We start from the raw sequence: 27,669 nt of genomic DNA, 5'->3' as shown, positions 1-27,669 counted from the left end.
AACGCTACACGGCCCATATCAGAATAGAAATTTAATGCACAACAAATTCACCAAGCCCATACAGCCATTAGGCCATGAACTCCAAAACACATTTCACCATTGTGGGCTGCATCCGCAAGAAATGACCAGCTACTTCTTGTGTGACGCCCTGTTCCTTCATGGTACACAGGGGCTACATTCTCGTACGAAAAGGCAACATGGAAGCGCCTAGAACCGCAGGGCCGTCCCAATAGGGAGGCACTAGTCCAGCTGAAAGGCCGAAATGTTGCTCCGAGCCACTAGTACTGCGTAAGGGCATGTGGCCCATTGGCGATCGTCCCATAAGATCGTAATGCTGCTCCACTGATTAACACGAAGCAGCAGGTGTCGGGAGTAAAACCCATCTGCAGGAGTGGCATACAGATGGCAGTGGCAAAAGGGGAGGAGATACCTGTCAACCAAAAGAAAAGAAAAAGAATAGAATGGCCATCAGAACTACATTCGAACAACTCACTTCAATGATCACACTAGATCCACAGCCATATGCATGCTAGCCCACTCCAAAGGATCATCACCACCCCAAAACCACTTGCGACTCATAACTATCCATATCGAGGTGAAAACACCATCACAAACGAGTGTACCTGTGCATGCGTCTGTGAAAACAGAATCCATCAGATGGGATTGGTAACGTGCATGGACACAAGTGTCTGAAGGCGCGTCGAGACAGGGAGGGCTCAACAAGGCCAGATAGACGATGGTCCCACTATGGCAGCCCTGCATCACATAGCGCAGGGGAGGCGGACAGATTCCAAGAAGCCCTGTACATGGCAAACACCGTATCAAATCATCTGTCCATGCATCCATTCATCATTCCCTCATCCCGTAATGATAACGCCTGTTTCCATACTCACATAACATGTGAGAACTCCATTGAGTCTGTGCGTCATGCAGCCTGCAAAATCCACTGTGCCCCAGCCCGTAATTCCAGTGTTGTGAAGTAACATGTATTTGGGAACGTCCGGCCTCATCATCCACTTCGCTATTGCGCATCCCAAACTATTCATATCAATCATTGCATCCTCGCCATGGCCCCTGTCCCAAGGACACTGAACAATAGAACGTTATATTTGCAGTCAGACCTGTGGGCATCTCCTCGCCGCTAGCTGAAGACCGAAAGCGCCGCCCTTCGAATTCCTCATTTGCAACATCACGTCGAAAAGGCATCTGTGGCCGCTTGAAATCACAAATTAATCCATCTAGTGCGGCTGTGTGTGAAAATGGCAACTGCCTTCACTCACAAATGGGAGGCCCCGCCCGTCGGTGAACCTCGGTACAGTGATGCATGAGGGTCCACCGTTACTCGAGTACTACGTTCCACTGACCCTTCACAAGTCTGTTCGCGACTGCAAAGAATGCATGTGAAACAATGGGACCATAGCCGAATGAACATATCAACCAATGTTACACGGCCATCGGGTACTAATACATGATTGTAATAGCAAGATGCCATTCCTCGAATTGCAGCGTTGTGTGCGGGACGTGCTCGCCCAAAGGGGAGAGCAGCTTACACAGGTGGAATGAATCACCACAGGTGGAGGCCATACAGCCTGAAAACACATAAATTGCACACCCAGTCTCCTCCCACAACCACACCCACTCCGAAATGCTACCGGCAGGACTCGCGGTGTTGGCCCTGGGGGACCTGATAGCACTGCAAGTACTCCAACTCCAAAAAGAAGACGAACACCAACTACAACCGGCCGCACGGAGGAGACGCAGGAGGAGGAGGAGGGCAAGGCAGGGCCAGCAAGGGCTGCCAGCACAGCCACTACCACCACGCAGGCAGCCCGCAATCCCACGCCTCCGAGCACATCCGTTCAACCTCACTGATGAGCAGATCCACACCCTCTACCGTTTGGACCGGGACACCATAGCCGCCATTGTGGACATGACACAGGCTGACCTTGTCAGCATGATAGATAGCCCAACCGCCATCCCACCCCTACTGAAGGTGGTGTCTGTACTCCACTTCCTGGCCACAGGCACCTACCAGCACACAGTCGGACAGTTGCATGGCATTTCTCAGCCACTGTTCTCACGGACACTATTGCAAGTGCTCGATGCCCTCCTGCAGCACGCAGACGACTACATCTCTCTACCACGCTCGGAGCAGGAAATAACCAACACAAAAGTGGGATTCCATGCACTTGGCGGCATACCGGGTTGCATTGGTGCCATCGACTGCACCCATGTGGAATTGGTCGTCCCACATGCCATGGAGGCCCAGTACCGCAACCGTAAACAATTTCATTCACTGAATGTACAAATGGTGTGTGACTCCAACAGGATCATTGCACATTGTTGTGCCCGATTCCCTGGATCAACCCATGATTCTATGGTCTTGAGGAACTCTACAATACCACGCTACATGGAGCGACACGCAGGGAACAGATCCTGGCTACTCGGTGAGTCTCATTTCATGCATGATGATGTGGGGTATGTGATGCGGCAATGACCTGGCAGGAAGGGGGGGGGGTGCGTACGTAGCAATGGCATTCCACATAATTCGTTTTTCGTCCACATACAGGTGATGCCGGATATCCACTGAAGAGATGGCTCCTCACACCAGTCCGGAACCCACGGGACCAGCATGAGGAGGACTACAACCATGCCCACTCACGTACCCGTGTAGTCATTGAACAGGCATTCGGCCTACTGAAGACCCGTTTCCGGTGCCTCAGCAGGTCTGGCGGGGCACTCCTGTACCGCCATGAGAAGGTTGCAAAGATGGTGATGGCATGTGTCATGCTCCACAACATGTGCGTACGTAGAAATGTGCCCATGCCCCCTGACGCAGAACTGAAAGCACCTGAAGATGGTCATGATGAGGGTGGGGATGTGGCAGCACCTCAAGGAGTCTGCGAGGCACAGGAGGGCCGTGAAATTCGTCAGCATCTCATAGATGCATGCTTCTAGCACTCACGCCTGGTGGCTGATACATGGACACGGGACTCGTGGCACTGTGTGTGTCTGGTACATGCACAATATGGACTGTACGCCTATGATGGCCTAGTACACAAAGATCATTGTCCACACATCTCATTGTTTGATCGTGCATTGTTTATGGCATATGTGATATCATGTTGAACACCCTATCGACCCGCCACCCAAGTGAGCCCAACACACCCCCTCCACCCTCCTACCTCCCCCCGAACACCAGTGTCCAAAGATGCTCATTGTCAGTGGGCAGTCGCTATTGCAAGCCCCCTCTGCGGGTATCAGGGGCACCCCTGCCTGTGGAGCGCAGGTTCCTCCCAGATCTACGTTGGTGGCTGCCCTGGACGGAACTTGCAACGGATGATGTCTCTGCCTGCTCACGTCCATGCATGTCCCTAAGGGTTTGTGAGAGTTCAGTGAGCACACGGCGCACTGCGGCAAGTTCGGCACATACGTCTTTGGACGTCGCATGCAGTTCCCCCCTCAGGCTCTCGGTGCTTCTCTCCATTTGGACTCTCAGGCTCTCGGTGCTACTCTCCATTTGGACTCTCAGGCTCTCGGTGCTACTCTCCATTTGGACTCTCAAGCTCTCGGTGCTACTCTCCATTTGGACTCTCAGGCTCTCGGTGCTACTCTCCATTTGTGCCCTAAGTGTCTCAGTTGATGTTTCTATATCTGCCTTGGTGCCCCCACATCCATCGGCATGGTCCTTGAGGAGCGTGGCCAGTTGCTGCTGTTGCACGATTAACTGGTCGAGGGACTGTTGCCTCTGCTGGGCCATGGCCATTTGCGGTGGTGTCACAGAGGGGCTGTTCGCCTCATGTTGCCCTGCCACAGGGCTTGTGGGGGATGGCCAGTCGTCGTCTTGTGGGTGCCCCTGCGTGGTATCCTCATGGTGTACGGGATGGAACAGACAGGGGGATTGGGACAGGTCATGGATGGATCTGACTTCGACATCCCCGTCTTCTGTGTCGGAGCATGCTGCCATTAATGGGGTGTCACCTATGGTGCTGCTGCCACCAGAGGCAGTACCTTCTGTGGCATCCATTGGGGGGACCTGTGGTGGTGCTGTTGTGGGCATGCTGGCTGCTGGGGTGCCTGTTGATGTTCCCTCCTGTGTGCTGCCACTTGATATGTGCTGCTGCCGTGTCTTGATGCGTGCTGCTGAGGTGGAGAGTCTTTGGCCGTCGGTCCTGGCCCTCTTTGCAGGTGTGCTGGTAGGGGTGTCCTGGAGCTCGTCGTTTGGATCGGACCCTGTGGTGGAGTAAAGGAGGGCGAGCGTTATTAATGGGTCTGTGGGAATTGGAATGGCAATGTATCACATGCATTGGGGTGGTACCTGAGGGTGATTTGGGTCGGGGCCTTGGAGGTGCTTTCATTTGTGTGTGGAGTGAGGGTGCAGTTGTTTGGCAGCCTGCAGTTAGGGTGTGCCTGCTGCACGTGTAGTGGGTGTCTTTGGGGTTTTTACTTATTTATGTATTTATTGTGAGTTTTAAAGTGCGCTATCAGGCCAATGTGTGTGGACGTTCTCCTGGCCATGTGTTGCTGTTGCGCTATGTGGACACATGTGAGTCACATGATTGGACATTGTGGATTTGGCATGGTTTTATTTGGGCCACCTACCTGATTCTCCGGATGTCTGCACTCCTTTCTCCATCCCTCCGACTCCCTCTATGCTCTCCATTCCAATGGTGGAGGCACAGATTTCTTCCCAGGGGGTCAACTTGATGGGTGATTCCGACCCTCCCCCGGTGGCTGTGGCAATGTTGCAGTTGGCAGAAAGTATGCTACGGACGCGTATCCGCAGGTCGTCCCACCGCTTCCTGCATTGCTGTGGGTTGCGGGGTGCAGTCCCCACCGCACTTACCCGCTGTGCCACCAGGGCCCATATGGCCTTCTTGTTCGCAAGTGCCGTCCTGGTCATTTGCGTGGAGAAGACGGCGGCGGCATTCTCCTGGAGGGTCTCTGTAAGCACGGTGAGTTCCTCACGGGAGAAGTGGACCTGCCGCTTGCGGTCGCACGCTTTCTTCGCTACTTTTCCCATTTTTCTTGGTTTCACTGGGGTGGATGACGGGTTGGGATGTGTCTCAGGGTGGTGTTTTTAGTGGTTGTGTGTATTTTGTGGTTTTATAGGTGTACGGGGTGTTGTTTCCCGTTCCGGGCCCATGTTTTTACTTCCGTTTCCGTATATTTACGGTCACCGTACTTTCCGGTTGGCGCTCACTGCGGTGTCCGCTATGATGGGTGGCGGTATTGCACTTAGGGCGCCGTACGGCGGTGGTGTGGGCCGTTTTGGGGTCATTTCCGCCATCGCGGACTTTGCACTTCCGCCATGGCGTGGTGCTCATGCCCGATGGGTCGGAATGGGCCGCACTTTGCTCCATCGTGCAATGGCGGAAACGCTATTTACGCTGTGGCGGTCCGGTCAGTCACTTTCCGCCAGGGTCGTAATGAGGGCCCCTGTCTTTTATGAAAGACAGAAAACATTTATCAAGCATTGTAAATAATGGTTGGGAAACAACAGAAAGTTGCTCTTGCACATTGCAATTGTCAATTTAGGTGCAGTATGGGAGAAGTCTACAAGCTTTGGATCTCCAGAGGTTTTACATTACAACCTCTACTATCCCAACCAAGCATAGGCAATGGTGAGGATAAATAGGAGTTCTAGTCCAAAAAGGGTAGTGGAAAGCCGGCTTCAAACCTCAACACTAAAACTGTTACAACGTTTGATCATCAAGTACTTTAGTCACTCTGGTCCTGATTACTATGTGTCATCTCACGAGTTTAACAATGTTGATCTTTGCAGGCTACCCGTCCTAGCCTTTACTATTTAACATAGTCAAGACCTACCATTTGGTTAGTTATAAGGAAGGATTACGTTGTCTGCCATCTATTGGTACGTTGGCTTGCATGTTGTAGTCTTTGGTGTATAGGGGTAAAGTCACAATCAGACTACTCAAATGTCTTCTTTACATAGGGGACTGTTTTGAGAACAGAGTGATAAAGGTACACATCATGGAGAATGCTCAATTAATACAAAGTAACTGATGCTTAAGACTACTTTGTTTGCAAACAGACAGTATTTTTAAATGCAAACTCCAACCAAGCGGTATCCACCCTTAAATGTAGAAACACGCTTTTTAAAATGTGCATCTCTTACTTGCACACGTTATCTGCTCTATCAGTGATATCACTAAAGATGCCATAAGTGATGTCATGAAATTTCATAATTGTGCTTAGGGTCCATGCAACAGGGATATCAGTTAAGGTGCTGCAGCTTCCAGCACCTACTGAATGCCAGGGGTCTTGTGGCATTAAATCAGCACCTTAACATCACTTCAACTGAGGTTCTTACACTAAATTTCCAGGCTTTTGTTACATCAGACTTTTTCACCTTAACATCCCTTCAACTAAATTTTTCTCACTGAATTTCAAGGGTTTTGTTATGCTATGCCTCCCACCCTTTGTAATTGTTTGTCTTTTTTCTGATTACTTACTTGATTTCATATCTTGTTATACATATCTGTCCTTGAGCTATGCAAAAATCAGATTTATGAAGTATTTCTATTTTTCTTGTGTCCACTATATAAGAAGGGATTGTAATGTTGTACTGTGACGAGAAAGAGCAATATGGGGTTATAGGGAAACTGTGATGAGGAAGACTAAAGTTGTGCAGTTGGGGACAGTGCCGAGGAAGAGTGAGTTGGTACACACATATGCCTTCGGTATAAATAGAACTCCTTTTAAAGATTATCTATAAATAAGATTGCTTTTTTTTCTAAATAATACACATATTGCAATCTGCGAAAGTACTGCGACGAGGAAGAGGGGTATGCTGATATGAGATCTAGATTCATGAACACTATCCATAAAAATGAGTAGACACTGTATTAATTAAAAAGGACTCACATGTATTGAAAACACTGCACATAACATGTAAAATCCTTGCTTTCTGTTTATGTCCACTGTAAGCACTCATCACAAATCTAGATCTCATACCCATACAGCCCTAATACAGACGGAGTACTTTACTGCGTCACAAATTCAATATAGAAACAACACATAGTTTGTCAGCATAGCCAAATTACATAAACATTTCAAAATATTGCCTATTTTCATTACTCACTTACCTCCAATCACATGCAAATTAGTTTTGTATATTGTTCATATTCTATGTCTTTGAGTATTGTGAGGGGTCAGAAATGTCAGGCAGACAACTTGATGAAGGTTTTCCATAAAATGCCATGTTATTAACTCAAAAGGGTTTGCCAAACACCTCACTATCCCTTCCATGAAGAGGATTTCCCTATGATAATAAACTTACTGAAACACTAACAAAATGAATCTGTCCCTCAAACTTATACATTCATCAAACTCATAAAAGGGAATCTATGGCAATTCAAAGATACCAAATAAGTTATATCAAGCATACACCTATAACTGTACATCCTTGTAATTGTAACATGGGTTAATCCCGTCCCCAACCGCCAATGTAGGCTTTTCAATCACAATTTCAAAATAGAAAAGTTATGTTCTGATTTTAAAGTTCTTCTGGCTCCAAAGGTCTTCCACTTGGACTTTAACCAATAGTTCAATAAGACAAGTCTTAGTCTTTCCACTTGTAGCAACCTTTCAACACAAACAATCCTACAATTCTTCTGTATCAACAATGTTTTCCAGGATGATTCCACAACAACTCATGAAACACTTTAGTGATGTTGCCACTTTTTCCTCTTCACAAATCCTTCAACCACAATGCAGTACTTCAATGATTTCTTCCTGGTCCACTAACCTGCCAGGACAAAAAGCTCCTAGCACTACTACAAGTACTCTGTTCTAAGGTATAGTTCATATCTTGAAGAAAGTCTAACTTTTAGCCACATCAGCATTCACAACTTCTTTAAGAAAAACATGTTACACATTGGTGCTGTTTGTTCCACTCTTGGTTTTGCCACAGGCAATGCAGGTTATGCTCCTCTCCTCCTGAACACACTAGACCAGGAGGGCCTTTCTCCTGACGCTACTATTTTCCCACTTTCACATCAACAAACTGGTAATGTTTCTTTCTTATACTTGCTTCTCGTTTGGCTTGGCCAATGCTTGTGATCTTGCTTAACTATGGGCTCTTTCTTATTCTGGCAACAACAGTTACAATCTGCTTACAGCCATATTCTCTTGTAATTCAGTCAACATGATTTATAAACAATGTAAAGTATTGCCCCCGCTTTACTTTGGCAATGCTGGTTATAATTTGCTTGTTTCTGTATTGCCCCTTCTATACTTTGGCATTGGGATCTATAATTTGCTGGCTTTTGTTTTGCCCCATCTTTATATTGGTAAAGGTACTGACTTTTAGAGCAATGATTGTAATCTTTCTTTTCTTGTCAATTCACAAAGTTCATATTCCGCCAACATGCTTTCTTTATATTAGTTTGGTATTCAAAACAACTGTTAGTGGTTGCATACAGAGCAGACCGGGATTACCCTTCACTGGTAAACTCACCGGCTTCAGCACACGTCCATGGGAACTGCTGCCACTGCTTCTTCTGCTTCTTCTGCCTCCGTCTACCTGGCAGGCTGCTTCTCGGTTCCTGTGACCTGCGCTGGACAGGAAAGGAGCTTCTCTCACTCCTAGTGTGCACCAGTGCTCGCCTGCCACCGGGCCATCGCACGCCAGCAGGAGAGCCCCTCTGTCCAGGGGTAAAGCTTGCAGCAATGTCGCTTCATGCAACCTCTGCAAATTACGTTATTAACCTGGGAAACCCTCTCAGGACTGATATCCCCTTCGCAAATAGCGGCAGCTCCCTTTTCCACTTCTGCTTCTCCTACAACGGCAACGGGGCGTCTCTGCAACTCCATCTTCTTGTTATAATGGCCTGCACCTGAAAGGATCTTATATTTATGTATTTTATTTTGTTTATTGAACATTTGTTTGGCGCCTATTCACAAGTGTCTCCAAGAGCCACAAGACAATGGGGTGGGAAAGGGGGTTGGGGGGAAGAGGAGAAACAATATCAGTGTGGAACAGTCCTACTATGCCTTGTGACATGCGGATCATGCAAGTGCAGTGACAATAAGTGCAGTTGGGAGGGGCAAGTCAGGGAGGAAGGGATGGGGTGAGAGAAGGGGGCTTGCAGAAGTGCAGGAAGGCAGGGTAACCGCGGATGGGCAAGCGATGATGGGGCCCGGGAGAGCAAGTGCCAGGGGGAGCAAAGGGCAAGGGTAAGATAGTGCAGGGAAGGGGTAGACCAAACACAGGCTGGTCAGTTAAGGGTGCCTGAGGGTAAGTGCTGATGAGGGGTACTGAGGTAGACTGGATGAGGAGGGCCCGGTCCCATTAAGGGATATTGATATTTATTTGTATTGTACTCGTACACAAGTGTTTCAAAGCGCGGCAAGGGAGGGGAACAGGGAACAAACAATTTCTGTAACAGCGCCACGATGCCCGCGGGCTGTGTGAGTGCTTTAAAAATGCAAATAATTTAAAAAAACACGTTGGTTTTGTTTACTGTTGTGCCCCAGTTTATTCCTCGTTGTTGTGATGGTGAACCCACCAGCCTAGACTACAATGGTAATAAACAGTTTGTTATCTGATGAATCCAATAAAACTACTTTGATTCCCTCCGACCCGCCTCAAAACCAAAGGTAAGATTTAATGGACCTCCTAGAATGCCTCAATGTTTAAGACAAAGGAAGACCCAAGAGCCTTTTTCAGTTTAGTAAGATATTACAGGCGTCTAATTCCTGGTTTCTCATCCATCACGTCTTGTCTTACTCTAACAAAAAAATGCTAAATCCAAAAAGTAAAATGGCAAGAAGATCAATTGTGTTTTGACAAGCTTAAGCACATTCCATGTAGTGAACCTGTGTTGAAAGTGGCACATTTCAACAGGCAATTAATTCTACAGACAAATGCTTCATACATTGGCTTGGGGGCTGTTCTTCTCTCAAGATCATGATGTCATTGAACATCCTATTCTCTACATCAGTAGGAAATTGTTCCCACAAGAGAAGAACTATATCACTATTGAAATTGAATTAGAGGCCCTAGCTGGTCACTGATCACGCTCCATTAACATGGATGAGCCTCTGTAAAGTCACAAATGCAAGAATCATGCGCTGGTTCTTAGATTTACAGCCCAATTGATTTACAGTGGAACACAGAAAAGGAAGAGAACTGGGTAACATTGACTTCTTTTCCTGTTTTCCAATAGGTGCTGAGAGAATGAGCGCCATTAAAGGGATAGTCCAGTAAAATGTTTTATTTAAAAATAGATAGGCAATATAAAAAAAATAATACTAGCACTATTTTTTTTAAAACTTCCTATGGAAAATCTTGAGCTATTCAAGCTCAAAATTCGCAAAAGCAAGCACATGGGCGCATCCATTTTGTGAAATGGATGCCCGTCTGTGCTGGCTTTTGCTTTTGCGGCACTAATGAAGGAAAAGCCAGCCAGCTGTAGTTAACAAAAGCTAACGCTGGGTGGCTTTTCCTTCATTGGTGCCGGGACTCGGAGGACGCGGACCGGAGACCAGAGCAGGAAAGCTGCAGCTGAATCTCGGTAAGTGCTATTTATTTTTTTTTAAAAATAAGCACTAGCTGCGTTTTTTTTTCTAAGTTTTCCAGGCTGGAGGAGCCTGGAAAACTTAGAAATAAAACCGCAGCTTTAAAAACTTTGTATTTATGTTTGTGGTCGCTTTTGACGTTGTGTTTGAAAACGCTGCGTTTTTTCTTTCCAAGTTTCTCAGGCCTTCCAGCTCGGAGGAGCCTGAGAAACTCAGAAAGAAAAACCGCAGCGTTTTCAAACACAACCGCGTTGTGTTTATGCCTGCTGTGGCTATCACTTTGGGTCTCCGGTGCTCCCCCAGGGGAGTCCTCGCATTACACCAGTAGCCTCATATTTTTGGACTAACAGAATGGCACCCACCGTAGGGCTCTTCTGATCAGGACCCATAGCTTGGTGAGTACAGAGCAGACGGACTGAGATTGGAGTATCGGGGGACGTGACTCCTCAGCAGACTGCTGCTTATGATCTCCGAACGCCACTCTTCGACCAGAGGTCATGACGGCAAGATACACAGACTAGAGGCTTTTGGGAAGACGGCCAGCCACAACGATTAGGATACTTTGATACTTTGATGGGGGATCCCTCGTTCTTTGAATTCAGTTCATTTGTGTCAGAGTGCTAATAGGCTCAAGAAGAAGAGGATTTCACCTCGAAATGCGTCAGCCAAGCACAGTCTAATCTATGGATACTTTCCTTTGCTATGTTTTGCATTTTTGATGCCTATTGGCCGACAGTCAATAATGACTATTGTACATTGTTCTTGTCAAAATTAAATTTCTCTACCTTCTTCATATTGAGATTTCTTTTGATTATTATTGATCATACTGCATATGCAAAATTGTACGTAATTTATTGAATGTCTTTGTTGACAATATTATACAGTGTGCAGGGGACGGGAGGGCTCCCAATCTGGATCCTCTTACTTCCTCTTCTTTCAGCACCGGCAGGGTCCCCATTCTTCCCCGGAGTGAAAAGCTGTAACACAGTCTAGCCAGCGCTCCAGGCTGGGCTTGGGAATGGTCAACCCACATGGCAGATGGGTGTCCAAGGCCTGGGACATTACCCCCAACCATCCTTGAGCTCTGGCTGGGTTGCATTCCACCTTCTCCCTCTAAGAAAGGACGGGGAGCCTGCCGACGCTCCCGGAAACACTGCTGGACTTGTGGGCGGTCAACCCACATGAGGGACAGCCACCCAAGGCCAGGGACATCACTCTCAACCATACTGGAGCTCTGGCTAGGCAGCATTACAGAATTTCCCTCTTGGAACGGACGGGGACACTGCCGGGGCTCCCTGGGACTGCCGTTGGACATGTGGACGGTAAAAATGTATCTTTTCTGTCCAGGTAGGTGCATCCACACATGTGAGGTACTGTTTTCATCTGGACACCTGTGGGAATGTGGAAGGTAGGACATGTGTTATTGGCGGCATGTTTCAGTAGTTTCCAGGTGGTAAATGTCTGAAAATTGCTGTTTTTTTTCCCAAAATGTTGGACTTTGCAAGGGTTTGTGGGTATTAAATTCTAAGGCGATTCACCCAATTGAGACCTCTGGATTCCCACAGGTGTCTTTTCAGAAAGGCATGGGCTTCCCGGTTTTCCTTGGTGGCTGTGACACCCCAGGCCCAAATATGTAGGTTGTCCACGAGAGCAAATTCCTGCAAAATCTGCTGTTCCAAAACACTTGCAGTTACTAGTGGTTTAGCCTTTTCCCTTTGCGCCCAGGTAGGTGCACCCACACATGTGAAGTACCGTTTCCGTCGGGCTTCCTGTGGGAACGCGGGAAGGTAGGACATGTGTTGTTGGCAGCGTTTTTTAGTAGTTTCCAGGTGGGAAATGTCTGAAAATTGCTGTTTCTTCCCCAAAATGTTGGACTTTGCAAGGGTTTGTGGGTATTCAATTCTAAGGCGATTCACCCAAGTGAGACCTCTGTGGATTCCCACAGGTGTCTTTTCAGAAAGGCATGGGCTTCCCGGTTTTCCTTGGTGGCTGTGACACCCCAAGCCCAAATATGTAGGTTGTCCACAAGAGCAAATTCCTGCAAAATCTGCTGTTCCAAAACACTTGGAGTTACCAGTGGTTTAGCCTTTTCCCTTTGAGCCCAGGTAGGTGCACCCACACATGTGAGGTACTGTTTACATTGGGCTACCTGTGGGAACGCAGAAAGGTAGGACATGTGTTGTTGGCAGTGTGTTTCAGTAGTTTCCAGGTGGGAAATGTGTAAAAATATGTTTTTCCCCTAGATTTCAGACTTTTCCAGGCGTGTGGGTAATAGATTCTAAGGCGATTCACCCAAGTCAGACCTCTGTGGATTCCCACTGGTGTCTTCTTTTCAGAAATGCATGGGGTTCCCTGTTTTCCTTTGTGGCTGCGACACCTTAGGCCCTAATCTGTAGGTTGTCTCCCCTAACCCTTTGGGAGATAGCAGTGGTTAGCCTTCTCCCTTTGCACCCAGGTAGGTGCACCCACACATGTGAGGTACTGTTTTTGTTGGGACACCTGTGGGAACATAGAAAGGTAGGACATATGTTGTTGGCAGCGTGTTTCGGTAGTTTCCAGGTGGGAAATGCCTGAAAATGTGTTTTTTCCCTTACATTTCGGACATTTCCAGGAGCTTGTTGGTAATACATTCTGGGGTGATTCGCCGAAGTAAAACCTCTGTGGATTTCCACAGGTGTCTTTTCAGAAATGCATGGGGTTCCCCGATTTCCTTGGTGGCTGGGACACCACAGGCCCAAATCTGTAGGTTGTCCACAAGAGCAAATTCCCCCAAAATCTGCTCTTCCGAAACACTTGGGGTTACCAGTGGTTTAGCCTTTCCCCTTTATGCCCAGGTAGGTGCACCCACACATGTGAGGCACCATTTTTGTCAGGGCACCTGTGGGAACGTGAGAATGTAGGACATGTGGTGTTGGCGGTGTGTTTCGTTGGTTTGTCGGTGGGAAATGTCTGAAAATTGTCGGGTTTTTGCCACATTTTGGACTTTGGCGGGGCTTGTGGGTAATATATTCTGGAGCGATTCGTGCAAGTCAGACATCTGTGGATTCCCACGGGTGTCTTGTTTTCAGAAATGCATGGGTTTCCCCGTTTTCCTTGGTGGCTACGACTCCCCAGGCCCAAATCTGTAGGTTGTCCACAAGAGCAAATTCCCACAAAATCTGCTCTGCCAAAACACTTGCGATTACCAGTGGTTTAGTCTTTTCCCTTTGCACACAGGTAGGTGCAGCCACACATGAGATACCGTTTTCATCGGGACACCTGTGGGAACACGGGGAGGTAAGACATTTGTTGTTTTCTCTCGGTTTTAATAACGTTTGCATACATTTGCTGCTGCACTTTGTGACACAACCCATTCATTTCCCAAATGTGACCTACATTTAGTTGCTGCTTTAGGCACTATATGCTTCTGAAACCTGCACAAGTAACCTAGCCTTCAAAAGGTCTGCCTGAGCTAGTTGAAAAATGTATGATTGCCATTCCTCACCACAATTGTTTTCCTTATTTACACATGCTAAGTATGTCTGTTTAGGCCGTCAGCATAAAAATCCATTGTACCACGGCTCAGTTTTTGGCTTGTGGTATGCTTGTTTTTTGAAACATTACGAAAAATGTGTGATTTCCTAACTGGAAGAGTCAGGGCATTGCTTTTCTCAATATTCACAGAAGCAATTACCTTACAGGTCCAACCATGTCCAGCACATACCTTTTTTATCTGTCATTTTTCCAGTTTTCCCCAAAACGATGGGAATTTAAGATATTAGGATATTAAATATTAGGATTACAGCACCGGGTAAAAGATTTTTCTTCTGAATATGGTTGAAAATGTGCAATGTAGAGATGGTTAAACTATTTGCACAAAGGCACCAGATGGAAAAGGAGTTTGAGAAGTGGTTCTGTGGCCATGCCTCTCTCTCTCTCGCCTCTTGTGGGATTGCCACCCTAGCCTAGGCCAGTCTCAAAGACAGGATAGTATATTGCTTTAAATCCTGATAATGGAGCGCAGATCAAATGATCCAATATCAAACACTATTATCAACGCCCAACTTGAACAGTTTCTGTCCTAAAGGGCTCAAATCTGCCAAACATTTATCAGGGGCTGTGAATTTCTGATTTTGTGTGATGTGCTTTATGGCAGAACTCTCCAAGCACAGAAACCAGGACTAACCGGTGTTCCCTGAACGGATGGAGACACACAACTTCAATATTTAATGGTCTCTTAATAGACCTCCATCCATTCAGGGAACATCGGGAAATCCTGATTTCTGTGCTTTACTTATTCTGTTCAAAGCTGCGCGTGCATAATTGTATACTTGAGTTGAAATATAAAATCTAACAATCTTGTATGTGAAATTATTTCTGTTGCAAATACATGTCCATGACTAGTTCAGCAAGCATAGATCAAGGAGAACATTGAAAAATGTACACAAACCATTGTCAGTATACAATTGCAAGCCGATTTTTCCTTGTTATTATTAATGGACTACATCAGAGCAAAAGATCAGGTTAGAAATTCGAAAAAGGGAGACTAAAATAATACTTGGCATACGTACTTTTGTAAAAATTCATCAGAACCACAAACACGTAGAAAAAATTCTTCTTGAGGTGGATACTGGTTTGTATGATGGAGAATTTCTCTTATGAAGTCCTTGACACGACAACTAGCTGTAAAGACACATTTGACCACATTATGGTTACTAGAAGATAAAAAACCAGCATCCATATAATTAACACATTTGCAGAAATGGAGAACTTATAAGGAGTACAATCGGTTGACATCTCTTTTACGTGTTAGTCCAGGAAAGTGCACATATACAGTAGTACATGAAGTAGATGCTTTGCCACCAATATTTATAATACCTGTCAGAAGGACAGGAATGAAGAACCAGGCCAAGACAGAAAATCTAGTTCATTCACTTTATTTGCAGGATTAAAATTCAATGTGGCCAAAACAATAGGGTTTGAATCTTGGCCTTAAAATGTTTCTTTTACCCTGCATGCCTCTTTCTAAGATAATCTTTTCTTGCAATTCTCAGTTTAATGTATAATAGGTTCCCACAACCTCTCCTTATAATCTCCTTGGGGTATTCCTCTTGTTAATTCTAGCTTCAAGGTAAAACTGCTTCTCCATTAGTTGTCACTGGGTCTGCACCACAAGTTCTGAATAGCTGGGCTTCTCCTCTTTTCTGATTTTGGTTCATGTGGTTCCCTCTGCTTTTTATTGTTGGATATTGGGTGGAGCTTGCACCACCTATAAGCTGAAACTATTGCATTAGAGTGCAGATAGGGAGACATTATGTATGGGGAGGGACACAGCTGGAAGGTGGTGTTTGGTTATTTGTCGACCCATTGACTGCCCATGGCCATGTTAATTCCTATGTCCATTCCAACCCAGTTCCTGCCCTACCCACCCACAACACCTCCTTGTGGTAACTCAGAGTTTGCTTTAATCAAGCCTTACCATCAAATGTTGCACCCAAAGGGCCTGCCAGTGATTTTTCTAAGCAGTCTTCTTAGAGTTAACGACTTAACTGGAGATGTGAACACGCAACTGTTGTAATAAAAATGCCATATTTCTCACAACTGTACTCCCGCTGGGAACTCAATACCTTCCTACTGAGTGGGCAAAACCAATAATTCTACAACAAAAGGAAGGAATATCAAAGTGTGTTCAATGTCAAAACACTAGGAAATGAAGAGTCTTAAATAAATGACAGACCCTCAATTTACTAACGAGACATTAACCAATTTAATAAAAATAAATATACACCTAAAATGTTCATACACGAATATCAAATATACAATTTACAGCACAGAACATAATTGTACACATAAAAAAACATAAAAGCGTGTAGCAGTAGTCACAACTCAGTGTATTTGTCATATGGGTGATCTACTAAATTTAGCGGATACACTACCAGTATCAGCTGTAGAATAATTAGTAATAAAAATACCTTAACCAGGTCTGCCTCCAGCCACTCGATTTATAAGAACTATGCGTGTCCTTCATCTAAGTCCTATTAAAAACAAGCATTGACAAAGCCAATAGTTTTGGCTTGTGCATACTTATCAGGCATTTTCTTTCCAATGCTTACATAAAAGCCCACCTCACTCTTTCGCTTAATCCCCAGCCCATTTTCAGGAATATTCCCAGAGTGCACCCAAGCTTCGTACATGAAAGGCAAAGGTACTGAAAATAACCTTTAGGTGTTCTAGTTTTTGGAGTAGACGAGCAAGGAAATGTAAAAATCCTGCACAACATCCTCATGACGAAGTCTCTGGACATGGCTTTTGAACTTATACACAGCAATTCAACAACCCGACACTATTTTCACCCCATCCTCTCTAGAAGACCTCCTAAAAGCTACTGCATCACTTGAATACATCAGACACTTTAGCCTCATATCAGTCTCAATGATTTAGCCCATGGTCCAGTCAACAGTATTTTTCCGACTCTACCACATCCCTTTCTCTATAAAACAAGGTCAAGTTCCAAGTGTATGAAGGTTATCCAGGTAAAACTCATTCTCAAAATGTTCACCGACTTCTGAACTCAGCATCTAAAGCCCTAGCTCTTGGCCTAGAATGCAAGGAGCAAATAGCGAGCATTCTGTCATCATCTAATTATCAAACTTTGCACAGGGGAAAAAGCAAATGGATGACCGTCAGCAATTCTTCTGACTGGTAGCAGAAGGGAATACAAGCCCCGCACAGTCATTGATACAGCACTTCTCATCATGGACAAAATAGTGGCATCTGCTTAAACTCTTCAATGTCTTGTTATTGTTCATACCATCAACCATGAGAATATCCCCCTTACAGAAAAACGCCAAATGTGTATGAACACTGGAGTCCCCAAATCCTTCCAGATTCTAATGATTTATCGGATACTCACATGTTTTATTTTCTTAGCATACATTTTAATATCTAGATACTACATCTGAAAAATGATTAGACGGATATACGTAACAGTTCACTCGGTCGTAGACAATGTAAACATCTGAGCAGCACATCACTCATCTTGCTATTTGGAAAATGCACAGAATTGGACGTCACGTTATCAATTAACTTAATACTTATAAAACGTATGTTTTCGCATTTCTTTGCCCCCTCCTCTCCAATAGTGCAATACCACTTCAGGTTAAGCAGAAGCACTGCAGCGTGCCTAGCCTATTCCAGTACCTGAGCCATTTGTAAAATACAACGTGAACGAGTCCCAGATTTGCTTGCAGAGGAGAAACAGGATGCAGACTGCTGCAAGCTGTGTGGTCGAGCAGCAACATTAGCGCTGTATACACCCCAATTTTGGGACCCCTTAGGACAAAGAACTAGAGCTGCTTCAGATTGGAATCCAAGGTAGTGCCTACATTGTACAATAACTATACATCCATTGAACTGGCAGATAAGAGCCATCCTGCCATCAACCACTGCAGAGAAATTGCTTCTTATACATTTAAGAGGCACTTAGGGGAACCAGGGGAGGACAAGCCAAATTATAATACCCAATACCTCAGTAGCCTCAGACAACCCTAAGGGCCAGAACAGATACACACGCACAAGACTCCCTTGCAAAGAGGTCTGGGTGAGCCATGAGCCACTCCTTCCTCCTGCTGGTCTCTTTGTCCTTCACTTCCACCTTTTCAGACACCGAGCGAGCAACCTTCAACTTCCTGTTCCTTGCTTTATACTTCCTAGTGATTGGTCAGCTCTCAGACCGATTCATTTGCACCTACCCCACCCGGGAGGTGTTACAGAGCAAGAAAAGCGTAAAAAGCCCCTTTAAGCCCCATCCCAATCTTCATATGAGGCCTCTGCTGCCCAGCAACATTGGTTTCAAATGTCCAGGTCTCTTTGGGGGCATACATGTCCACCTTCCCTATGGTTAGATTCCCCAGAGGAGGTATTTGAGTCCCATGAGATGGTCTTTGGTGGTCTAGTGGTTGCCTGGAATCCCGAGGAGGGTTTCTGCGGTTCCATCTGTTAATATCCCAGCAAAAATATCACCATACAAGAATGGCGCAATTTTCTGGCTGGCAATATTAACTTATGGAACCTGCGTGGAACACCCCTACAACCACAATATTCTTTTAAAGGGAGCGGGGGACACCTCCGCAACCTATGCTCCCATTTACCCCATAAATTATCCCCATAAATAATATTGCCTATGCCGTTTCCCAGCAACCATATATATATGGTGATATTATTTATGGGGATAATATTAACTGATACCGTTTTTGCTTTAGTACAGGAGCGGAGTGTGAATGGCTTCTATGCTAAATTACTGTTGTGGCTTGTAGGCTCTCTCTCTGGGCATGCTGTCTACCACTGCTGCTTTACAGCTGACAAGATCACAGGGATGGTTGTCCTCTATCGAGCTGGTTTTGGTCGTTCCGACTTCCTCTTGCCCCGCATGGGGCACCGATAGGCTAGTCTAATTCTTCAGGCTCCCTTTTTGAGCTTTCTTGTAAAAGATACACATTCTGGGTAGCATTTCATTTTGAGAGGTTTGTGATTGGTTATTTATAACGCACTTAATAACTAGAAGGTTCTAAGCATGGATCCGGGGATTGAACCTGTGTTGCTCTGCATCGTCTTGCTTCCAAGGCGAGCACGTTGCCCCTTAGCTGTCCTCCTCAGACAATTGCATGAGAGAAGGGTGTACTGCAAGTCAACATTCAGGCCAGTGGGTAATGGGTATGAAGTGGAGTCTCTTCAGGTACCCTCATCCCCAGGTTTAGGGCAGGCTGTGGGCCATTCCATAAACCTCCCACCACCTTTCGAGAGGGGTTTGTGTCCCGCGTAGACAAGGACATGTCACTGGCCTGGTCACATTGTTTTCTGTTTGCCACCAAGAGTTCCCAAATTCCATTTTGAAATGTTAAATCGTGGTCAAAAGACTTGGAACATTTGTGTTTTAGGTTAGAATTAACCAGGAGGCTAAGGACTAGTTCAGATTAAGTTTTGGAAATTTCGGTTGGCCACTCATTTGGGCATTGATCTGTAGAATAGGGTGCCTCTGGGTGGGCAAGGACTTCTAAGACTCAGTTATACATGTATGATTTGGATACTCCCACAAGACGCATGGACGCCAGAGAAACGACCCACTTGTGTTGTCCCATCCCTGATAGTGTTTGCTTTGGAAATGCCCTTATCATTTTTAGAGTTTTCCCCGGTTCTTTGATCCAACCACCATTTTCCTGACGTACTGCAAAATAAACAATTTGTTAATCCACAACCATTGTGTCAAGATTATCATTGTTCAACCTTGCTACATATTGAGGAATAATCAATCACATTTGGGAAATCAAGGGCGACAATGGACTACCGAATCAATCTGGTGAACAGGGCTACAAAATACAGAGCTATTTTAAACATCAAAGAGGTACCCTTTGCATTCCTCCATGATGAAACATTTGATGTTTATGGAAAATCATCTCGCTGATGGGATGGTCCAGAACAAAGTTGTGTCATCCATTTTACTTTCTGCAAATAATCGGGCTTACAAGGCCCTAACCTACCCCAACCTCACTAATTATATGTTAGATTACAACCTGTGAAAATTCAACACCCACATGCAGCATAGAGAAGGTTGACTTCCAATATCCTACTTGATGTGTCCTCTTGTACTAAATACATATATAGAAAATCTATGGTTCTGCACCCTATTGAAGCTAACTGTAACTCGGGCGTATATGCATGATCGTGCATCTGATCGGAATAACCTATTTATTAAACCGTAAACTCTGGGGTCTGCCATCCTCGACTCACAAGATGTTTTGGACTACAACTCCCATCAGCCCTAGCCACCATACTCATTGGTGATGTCACACCTCGGGTCACACATCATTGTCCTCCTGCCCAACGTCCTGAAGAAGGTCTCTGACCGAAACACGTGTCGACGCTTCTCTCTAGTAATACGATATCTGGTCAAACATCATACCAGTTATACAATGACACTTGAAATTATGGACTGGGTCATTGCTGAAAAATGTTAACAAACAGCAATAACAAATGTTCTACTAAAAATTAAGCATTGGATATTACTTGATGTTTTTTTTAGATAGATTTGTCAGAATGGGGATTGTATGAAGGTATGAAAGAGATGATGAACTGTTGATGTTTTTAGAATTCTTATGTAATTAATGATATATTTTTGTAATAAAACAATTTAAATAAAAGATGATATGTTCTAAATTCTGCCAGAGTTAACCCGTTTCACTGATCCAACTTATAGTTTTTCTCTCCAAGATGTCCCTACACATAACATCAGGCAACCTCACTCTAAAATGGGCATTGGCAGGTTTTCAGCCCTTCGGCATGGCATACGGCACTTCACAGCACCATTTCTCTGTCATTTTAAACTGCCGTGGAGACGTGCTACTGCAGCAGTAATCTCAAAGGACTCTGCCTACATTTCCCAGAAGGCTCACATTTCCACCTGAGGCGTGCTGCCAATGGCATACTAGAGCCTCGCTTTCATCCCACATCACGCCTTGTCATACATTTAAACTGATGCTGCCCGCCGAACGTTGCTTCTGTTTGAAGTTGCTATCGGAGTTTTGTCTTCAGCTACCGGAGTTCCGTATTCCAATTTTGATTCCTTGTGCACAAACCTTGCATACTTCCAAACTGACTGCCTCCTCTATACTTTTCACTGCCCTGCTGCCAGCCCGTGTACCGAACCCTTGGATCTCCAAACTGACTGCCTTTACGCTTCTTTGCAACAAATCACCTGCTCCCACGGAATCCGGCCTTGACTACAGTGAGTCTGATAACCAACTGCTGCGCCCCCGTGTGCCTTTTGTCCCTGCATATACTTTGGCTTTGCAGCAAACTCCTGGCTCACAGACCCTTTGGACTCCGGATCATTTGAGGTCTGCCTGAGACTCTGCGCTCTCTTTTTTCCTCTCCCAGTGGTTACTTTATTGGATTCTGCTATAATTTTCTAATCCTTCTGCTTTGAACTACTCCTTCATCTCCTGGGAATACCGAAGTGCACAAAGAGACGCTCTGCAGGCAAAGCACCACCCCGGACCTAGTGCACCCCTCATGCCGCCTGGGTTTAGAATCCCTCACTAATCTATCCTTTTTGTTATTTTATCCCTCCGTTGTTATCTCCCTGGATTCTGCTCAACTAACTGACTCCCAATCAAAGTATTGGTAAGATACAACCATTATTCTTGAGTTCTTCTTTTAGTCATTGCCACTTGAGTAATTCTCTTCTGCACTTGCAGCAAGGTCCCTGTGTTTGTATCCTTATAGAAGAGGGGGCAGAGTTACTCAGATATTGGTCCTTTATTTGGGTCATGACTGGTTGTTATACGTATGATCAGTTATTGATTGGTTGTCTTTTCTTTCAGCCGGGTCTGTGGCAGTGCGTTCTCCCCGCTCTTTTAGTTGATCAGTCCCTTTGTCTGGGTAATTTGTCAGCAAAGGGGCACATCACAGAAATTAGTTTATTCCCTCATACAGAGGAGGCTCGGGTGGAGGCTCCAACCCGAGCTCTTCAATCAACCCAGAGAGGTTAACCAGAACCAGTCTTCTGCCTCGCCCATTCACCCGTCCGGTGAGTAAGAGGTGAGGGATTGTAGGAGTTGTACTCCTAAACATCTGGACAGCCACAGGTTGCAGCTGTCTTGGTTCAGTGTAAGTTCCATCGAGCCTGTGCAGTGTTCATTGTGGGTATACATTTTACATAACACCTCTAAAGAAACACATTCACACACAACTTCGAGTTCGGTTTTCTGCATAGAAATGTGGAAAGTGGCAACATACATTAAATTGTACACAATTAATGCAACTTCAAATTTTCCAGACTTCATTTTAATTGTCAGGGTGGTCAGGATGTATGTAACAGGAAATATTTGTTCATGGGTTTAAAATATGGATCAATGAGATGACACTTCTAATAGACTCTAGATTTCCAATGTAAGCAATTCATGTAATCATAGAGCAAACCTAGAGGAAATACAATATGTCATAAAAAATACCCAATACAGCACTTACCATTTGGTGTCAAAATTAAGGGGTGATGTACACCATTTATATGCACATATATTGTAAAGCTTGTGTTACAGTGGAGTTGGTTTGGGTACGCGGTGGTAATGCTCCATATCTTCCCAGAGTTGTAATTTGGATTAGAAAATGGATAGTCCTCTCGAATTCTGCAAAGAAGTCAGGATATGAGATGGAAATTAGGTCCGAAAAAGGATCCAAACGTTTAAGAACTTAAACCAATTGAAAAGCAGATATGATAAAAATACATTCATATGGGTGATCAAAATGTGGTAAACGCAAGTCTGTATTCATCATGTATCGAAACAAAGTAATGTTTAAGAAAAAGTGTGCATCAAAACAGTTATTCCAATGTCTGATATGCTGCAGTAGTTTGGTGTGCATTTTATTTAAAATACTCTAAATAGGCCTAGGTTGCCTTTTAAATATTGCAAAACAATGGTTATTAGGTTTCTCCCGTCTCTGGAAAAGAGCCCAGATACTGTTCTTAAAAATAAATTCTTTGGTACTCTGTCATTTGCTCACCTATTTGTAGACTGGGATAGACATTGAAATTGTCCACAATGATGGGATCCTTCAACGAGCTTCGGATGATTGGAAGAAAGCCAGCATCAATTTCATTGTAGACATTTTATTGATACGTTGGGAAGATCCTTAAACATTCTCACAAATACTTTTCATGCATATGTGGAAATAAAAGGACTCCATATACTTACAATTCGTTGACTCATAACCTAGAGGTCTCAACACATCTGCACACAAGATATGATCATTCTTACCTACAAACCGGCAGGCGCAGCCACTCCGCTCCAAAGGGCTGCTCTTAAGGGCCATGATGCCTGTTTTGGCCCGATCGACCGACAGCAGCTCAGGCAAGCTGCAACACCTGATGGTCCCCCTAGTACTCCCTTCACCCACATTGCAGGCAATGGATATCCTCGTTCGAGAAAGCCATTTAGAAATGGCTGACTACTTCTCTGCAAACCCATAGAGCTCCCAGAAGGTCGCAGTACAGCACTCCAACCTCCTGCAGCATGATTGATTTCCCCTGGAGCAAAAGGAGATACCACCTACATGCCGCAGGTGCAACTGGTCTGCTCCGAAGGGCTGCTCTTAAGGGCCATGATGCCCATCTTGGCCTGTCTGGGCCGCCGGATGTTGTCTCCACCTTCCACGCACATTCAAACCCACCAGGGACGGAGATTGGAAGCACGGACCTGGATTACCAGACCCTGCCACCAGGGAAAGGTAAAGCACCTCATTGTGAAATGCACCTCGTTTCCCCCTGCCCCGAGATTATGTGCCGCAGGTCCTCTTTGCAGAATAAGCCCCTGCTACCACTGACGCCCACAACATGGTTCCTCCTCCCTTTCTCCCCCCCCCCAATCAGGGTCCTGTTATGCCCCAGCCTTGCAGATCCTCCATCCCTGTCCACACAGCACCAAACAATGCACTCTGTGACGAAGAATGAAAGTCTTTGCAACACTGGCACCCCTCATAATGCTGATCTCACGCTATTGCACATATTGTAGCCACCAGACTTCCCATTAGAGTACATCAAACCTGCACACAGTCATCAGAGCAATCCAAACCTGCACACCCTCAGACACCTGTGCTGCTGCCAAAACCCACCTGGTTCTTAGCATCCCTGAAGCCCTCCAACAACTCGCTACACCTAGAGGCAACAACCCTCTCCCCCCTGTAGCCAGACAGATACCATCTGTAACCACAATAGTACCATGACCTCAACAAGTTCAGACATTAACATGCCCTGCTTCCTAAATCTAGCAGGCTGGACCCACCATCACCACACTACTAACCAAAGCATCACCCTTACTAGCAGTAAAACATGCCCACAAAAGTCCTCTACAAGGAACATTTGCTTAGGAGATCGCTGCCTTTCAAGTCTAACAGCCACCATCCTTAGCACTACCACTATTCCACCAAATACCTCTCTAAGGAACTCCTGCCTAAGGGATCGTACCACTTTCACCAACAAAAAATGAAATGTCACAAAGAAGACTGCATGCAATCTTCTAAACAAACCTACTCCCTCCCTGCCCTTACAATGTGCTCTAATCAATGCGATAATCCATCCTGCACATGCCACAGATATCCACAACCTCCTCGCCATTAGTAACCTAGACATCCAAGCTATTACCGAAACATGGCTACATGCAGCCTCCGGCCTTGCCTTATCAATTGCCTTTCTGCCCCGTTATACCATCCATTGCGCAGATAGAATAAATGCCAAAGGTGGGGGAGCAGCACTGATCGCAAAGGACACCTTACCAATTAGACATTTGAATTTCTCCCTCCCGAACAACTGTGACATACTATCTATACTAAAACTGTCAGACTCAGTCTCCATCACTTTTCATACCATCTACTGACCCCCTGGCCCATCCCTGACCTTCAAAGAGAACCTCCTTCACTGTCTTAAGTGCTCACATCAGACTCTCATGCAAAACTATCCTCATGGGAGATTTCAATCTTGGCCTGAATGACCCATATGATCTAGCAGGCCTATCACTGTCCAACTAGCTTAGCGCATTGGCTTCCATCATTGTGTCAACACCCCCACTCACAATAAAGGTAGGACCCTTGAATGCATCGCTGACCTCAATTCTCAGGATCTCTCCTCTCTAAGAACCCCTGCCCATGGTCAGACTACAACATTGTGCAATTCTGCATCTCAGCGGTCATCCAATCACCCCCATCCTCATCCCACTGCCACCTACCCTTGCCCGCAGCTCCAAAAACCTCATAACAGAATGCTTAGCCCCCCTGCTGAGATCACTTCTACCCCATCCCCCTTTCTCCAATGACCCGATCATGCTTGCCAACCTATACACAGAAACACTAACTGCAGCCATCAACACCATAGCTCCACTAAAGCCCTGCAAGCTTAAACCGTCTGCTCATAAAAACTCTTTGTTTACCCCCGAACTCCCAAAAATTCGCACCAACAAGCGGACAGTTGAAGCTCACTGGAAGAAATTGCCATCTGAGACCAGCAAGCTTATGTACACAACAGTCCCTAATCTCTACAAAAAAACCATCATCACTGCCAAATCTTCTACCTACAATGCCCGTATTGCACATGTCAATTCTAACACTCGTGAGATCTTCATAATTCTCAGAGAATTAGAAACTCCTACAATCCCTCCCACAACCTTAACTAAAGATGCCACACAGTGTTCTGATATCCAAAACTCCATGCTCACCAAAATTGAAATCCTGCAAAAGAAAATGGACACCAAACAAGCCATGATCCAACCCTCTCTAAGTCCCTCGACCGACCCCACCCCATCCACTGACCTCCGCTGTGCCCCTCCTTTGTTTCACTTTGCTAATGTCTCAGAAGAAGTCAAAGCCATCCTTCAAGGCCTCAAGTCTTCCAGCTGCAAAGGCGTCATCTGTCCTGCAAGCCTCACAAAAGATTTCTCAGACCACCTAAACCCTCTCATTACCGCCTTTATCAATGCATCCTTCTCCACTGGATTACTCCTCACCAGCCCCAAAGAAGCTTGGGTCCTCCCTCTTATCAAAAGACCCACACTGGACCCAGCAATCCCTCCCAACTACCGCCCAATAACAACCATTCCCTTTCTACTTAAAATCCTTGACAGAGCAGCCTACCTATAAATTCAAAGTCACCTTGAGGCCAACCAAATCCTGGGCATTCGCCAATCCAGCTTTCTCCCAGGCCATTGGATTTAATTGGCTCTCATTGACCTAAAAATCCAAATTGATGAAATAAGGGATGAAGGTAAGCCTGCCCTGCTACTTCTCCTAGACCTCTCAGCTGCGTTCCACCTAGTGGACCACACAATCCTAGGTCAGTACCTGTCTGCCGCTGCCAACTCCTCTCCAGATACCTCAGCCTGGATATCCTCCTTCCTAGGGAACAGATATGAGGGTATTTGCAGAGAATGCCAGCTCACCACCAGCACCCATCTCCTGCGGGGACCCGCAAGGATCCTATGTGTCACCCACTGTATATAACATTCACAAGACCACTATTCACACTCCTAGATGCCATTGGCATATCCTATACAAAGTTATGCTGATGACACGCAGATCCTACTCCCCCTTTCTGGAAACTACCAATCATGGATGGCCATGCAGCGACTATGCCTTAATGATGAAAAGACTGAGCTGCTCATAGTTAGCCCCCCTCAGTAATAAAAAAGCTAAGCCCCCAATACTCATCCTTCAACATCGACAAAGTAACAATCCTGGTCACTATGGTAGTGAAAACACTTGCAGTATATCTGGATGCGTCACTATCGCTAACACGACAAGCGAGTGCCATCTGCTCTAGCGCCGCCTACACGACCAAACTAATCAATGCTGCTAGATCTTTCCTCTGCCCAGACAGCTGCATGATTATAGCTCACGCCACAATAGGATCTAGACTGGACTACTGCAATGCCCTTTTTGCAGGTACCACAGATGCCAATATTCGTGACATGCAGGTCATTCAAAAAAAGGCTCTTCAAGCTGCACTCAACATTCCCAAAGCTGACCACAATACTACAGCAAGAAAACTCACCCACTGGCTCCCGATTTGTGAACGGATCATCTTCAAACCCTCTCTACCATGCATAGATGCCTGTCCAAAGTTGCCCCCTTACTTATCCCAAAAAATCACCAAAGCAACCTCTGCCAGACCAACCAGAGTAGCTTACACTCACTGCATCCACCAACCTAAATTCAAGCGGCAAAAAGCAGGGGTTATAGCTTCCCAACATTTGCTGCCCAGTAATGTAATGTATTCCCGCCCACCCTCCGGCCCGAACTGTTTTATTGGACCTTCAGGAAAGCGCTAAAACAAAGCTGTTTACCTAACTCTGACTCCCACTGCTCCCTCCTTCTGAGGCTTGGAAACAAAGATGCATGTCAATCAAGAACTACTACCATGTTCCTGTATTGATCACAGGTGTAACTGGTTTTATGTATTTCTGGATTTATATGCTCTGGTTCTCTTATGTGTATCTGGTTTTATCTAACAGCGCCTTGATGCCCAAGGGCCTAGAGCGCTATACATATGTAAAAATAAATAAATAATGGTACGCTAGGATGAGCTACTTCTATCCAGACACTCTC

General features: G+C 45.5%; 1 protein-coding gene across 1 annotated transcript in view; it reads right to left on the bottom strand.

The window, feature by feature from the left end:
• The window catches only part of PIK3C2G (phosphatidylinositol-4-phosphate 3-kinase catalytic subunit type 2 gamma), a 3,221,975-nt gene that overhangs the window by 3,131,356 nt on the left and 62,950 nt on the right, over positions 1 to 27,669 (bottom strand). Inside the window, exons 4-5 of the mRNA XM_069628394.1 lie at positions 22,549 to 22,706; positions 15,096 to 15,207 (exon numbers count right to left, since the gene is read on the bottom strand). Coding sequence (XP_069484495.1) covers positions 15,096 to 15,207; positions 22,549 to 22,706 — 270 coding nt within the window. The remainder of the gene's footprint in view (positions 1 to 15,095; positions 15,208 to 22,548; positions 22,707 to 27,669) is intronic.

This window comes from Ambystoma mexicanum, chromosome 12 (assembly GCF_040938575.1).
Source record: "Ambystoma mexicanum isolate Mex_15411 chromosome 12, UKY_AmexF1_1, whole genome shotgun sequence".
Taxonomy (NCBI): Eukaryota; Metazoa; Chordata; class Amphibia; order Caudata; family Ambystomatidae; genus Ambystoma; species Ambystoma mexicanum.
Note: the sequence above shows the minus strand (reverse complement) of the source record. Positions and strands in the feature narration are given on the sequence as shown.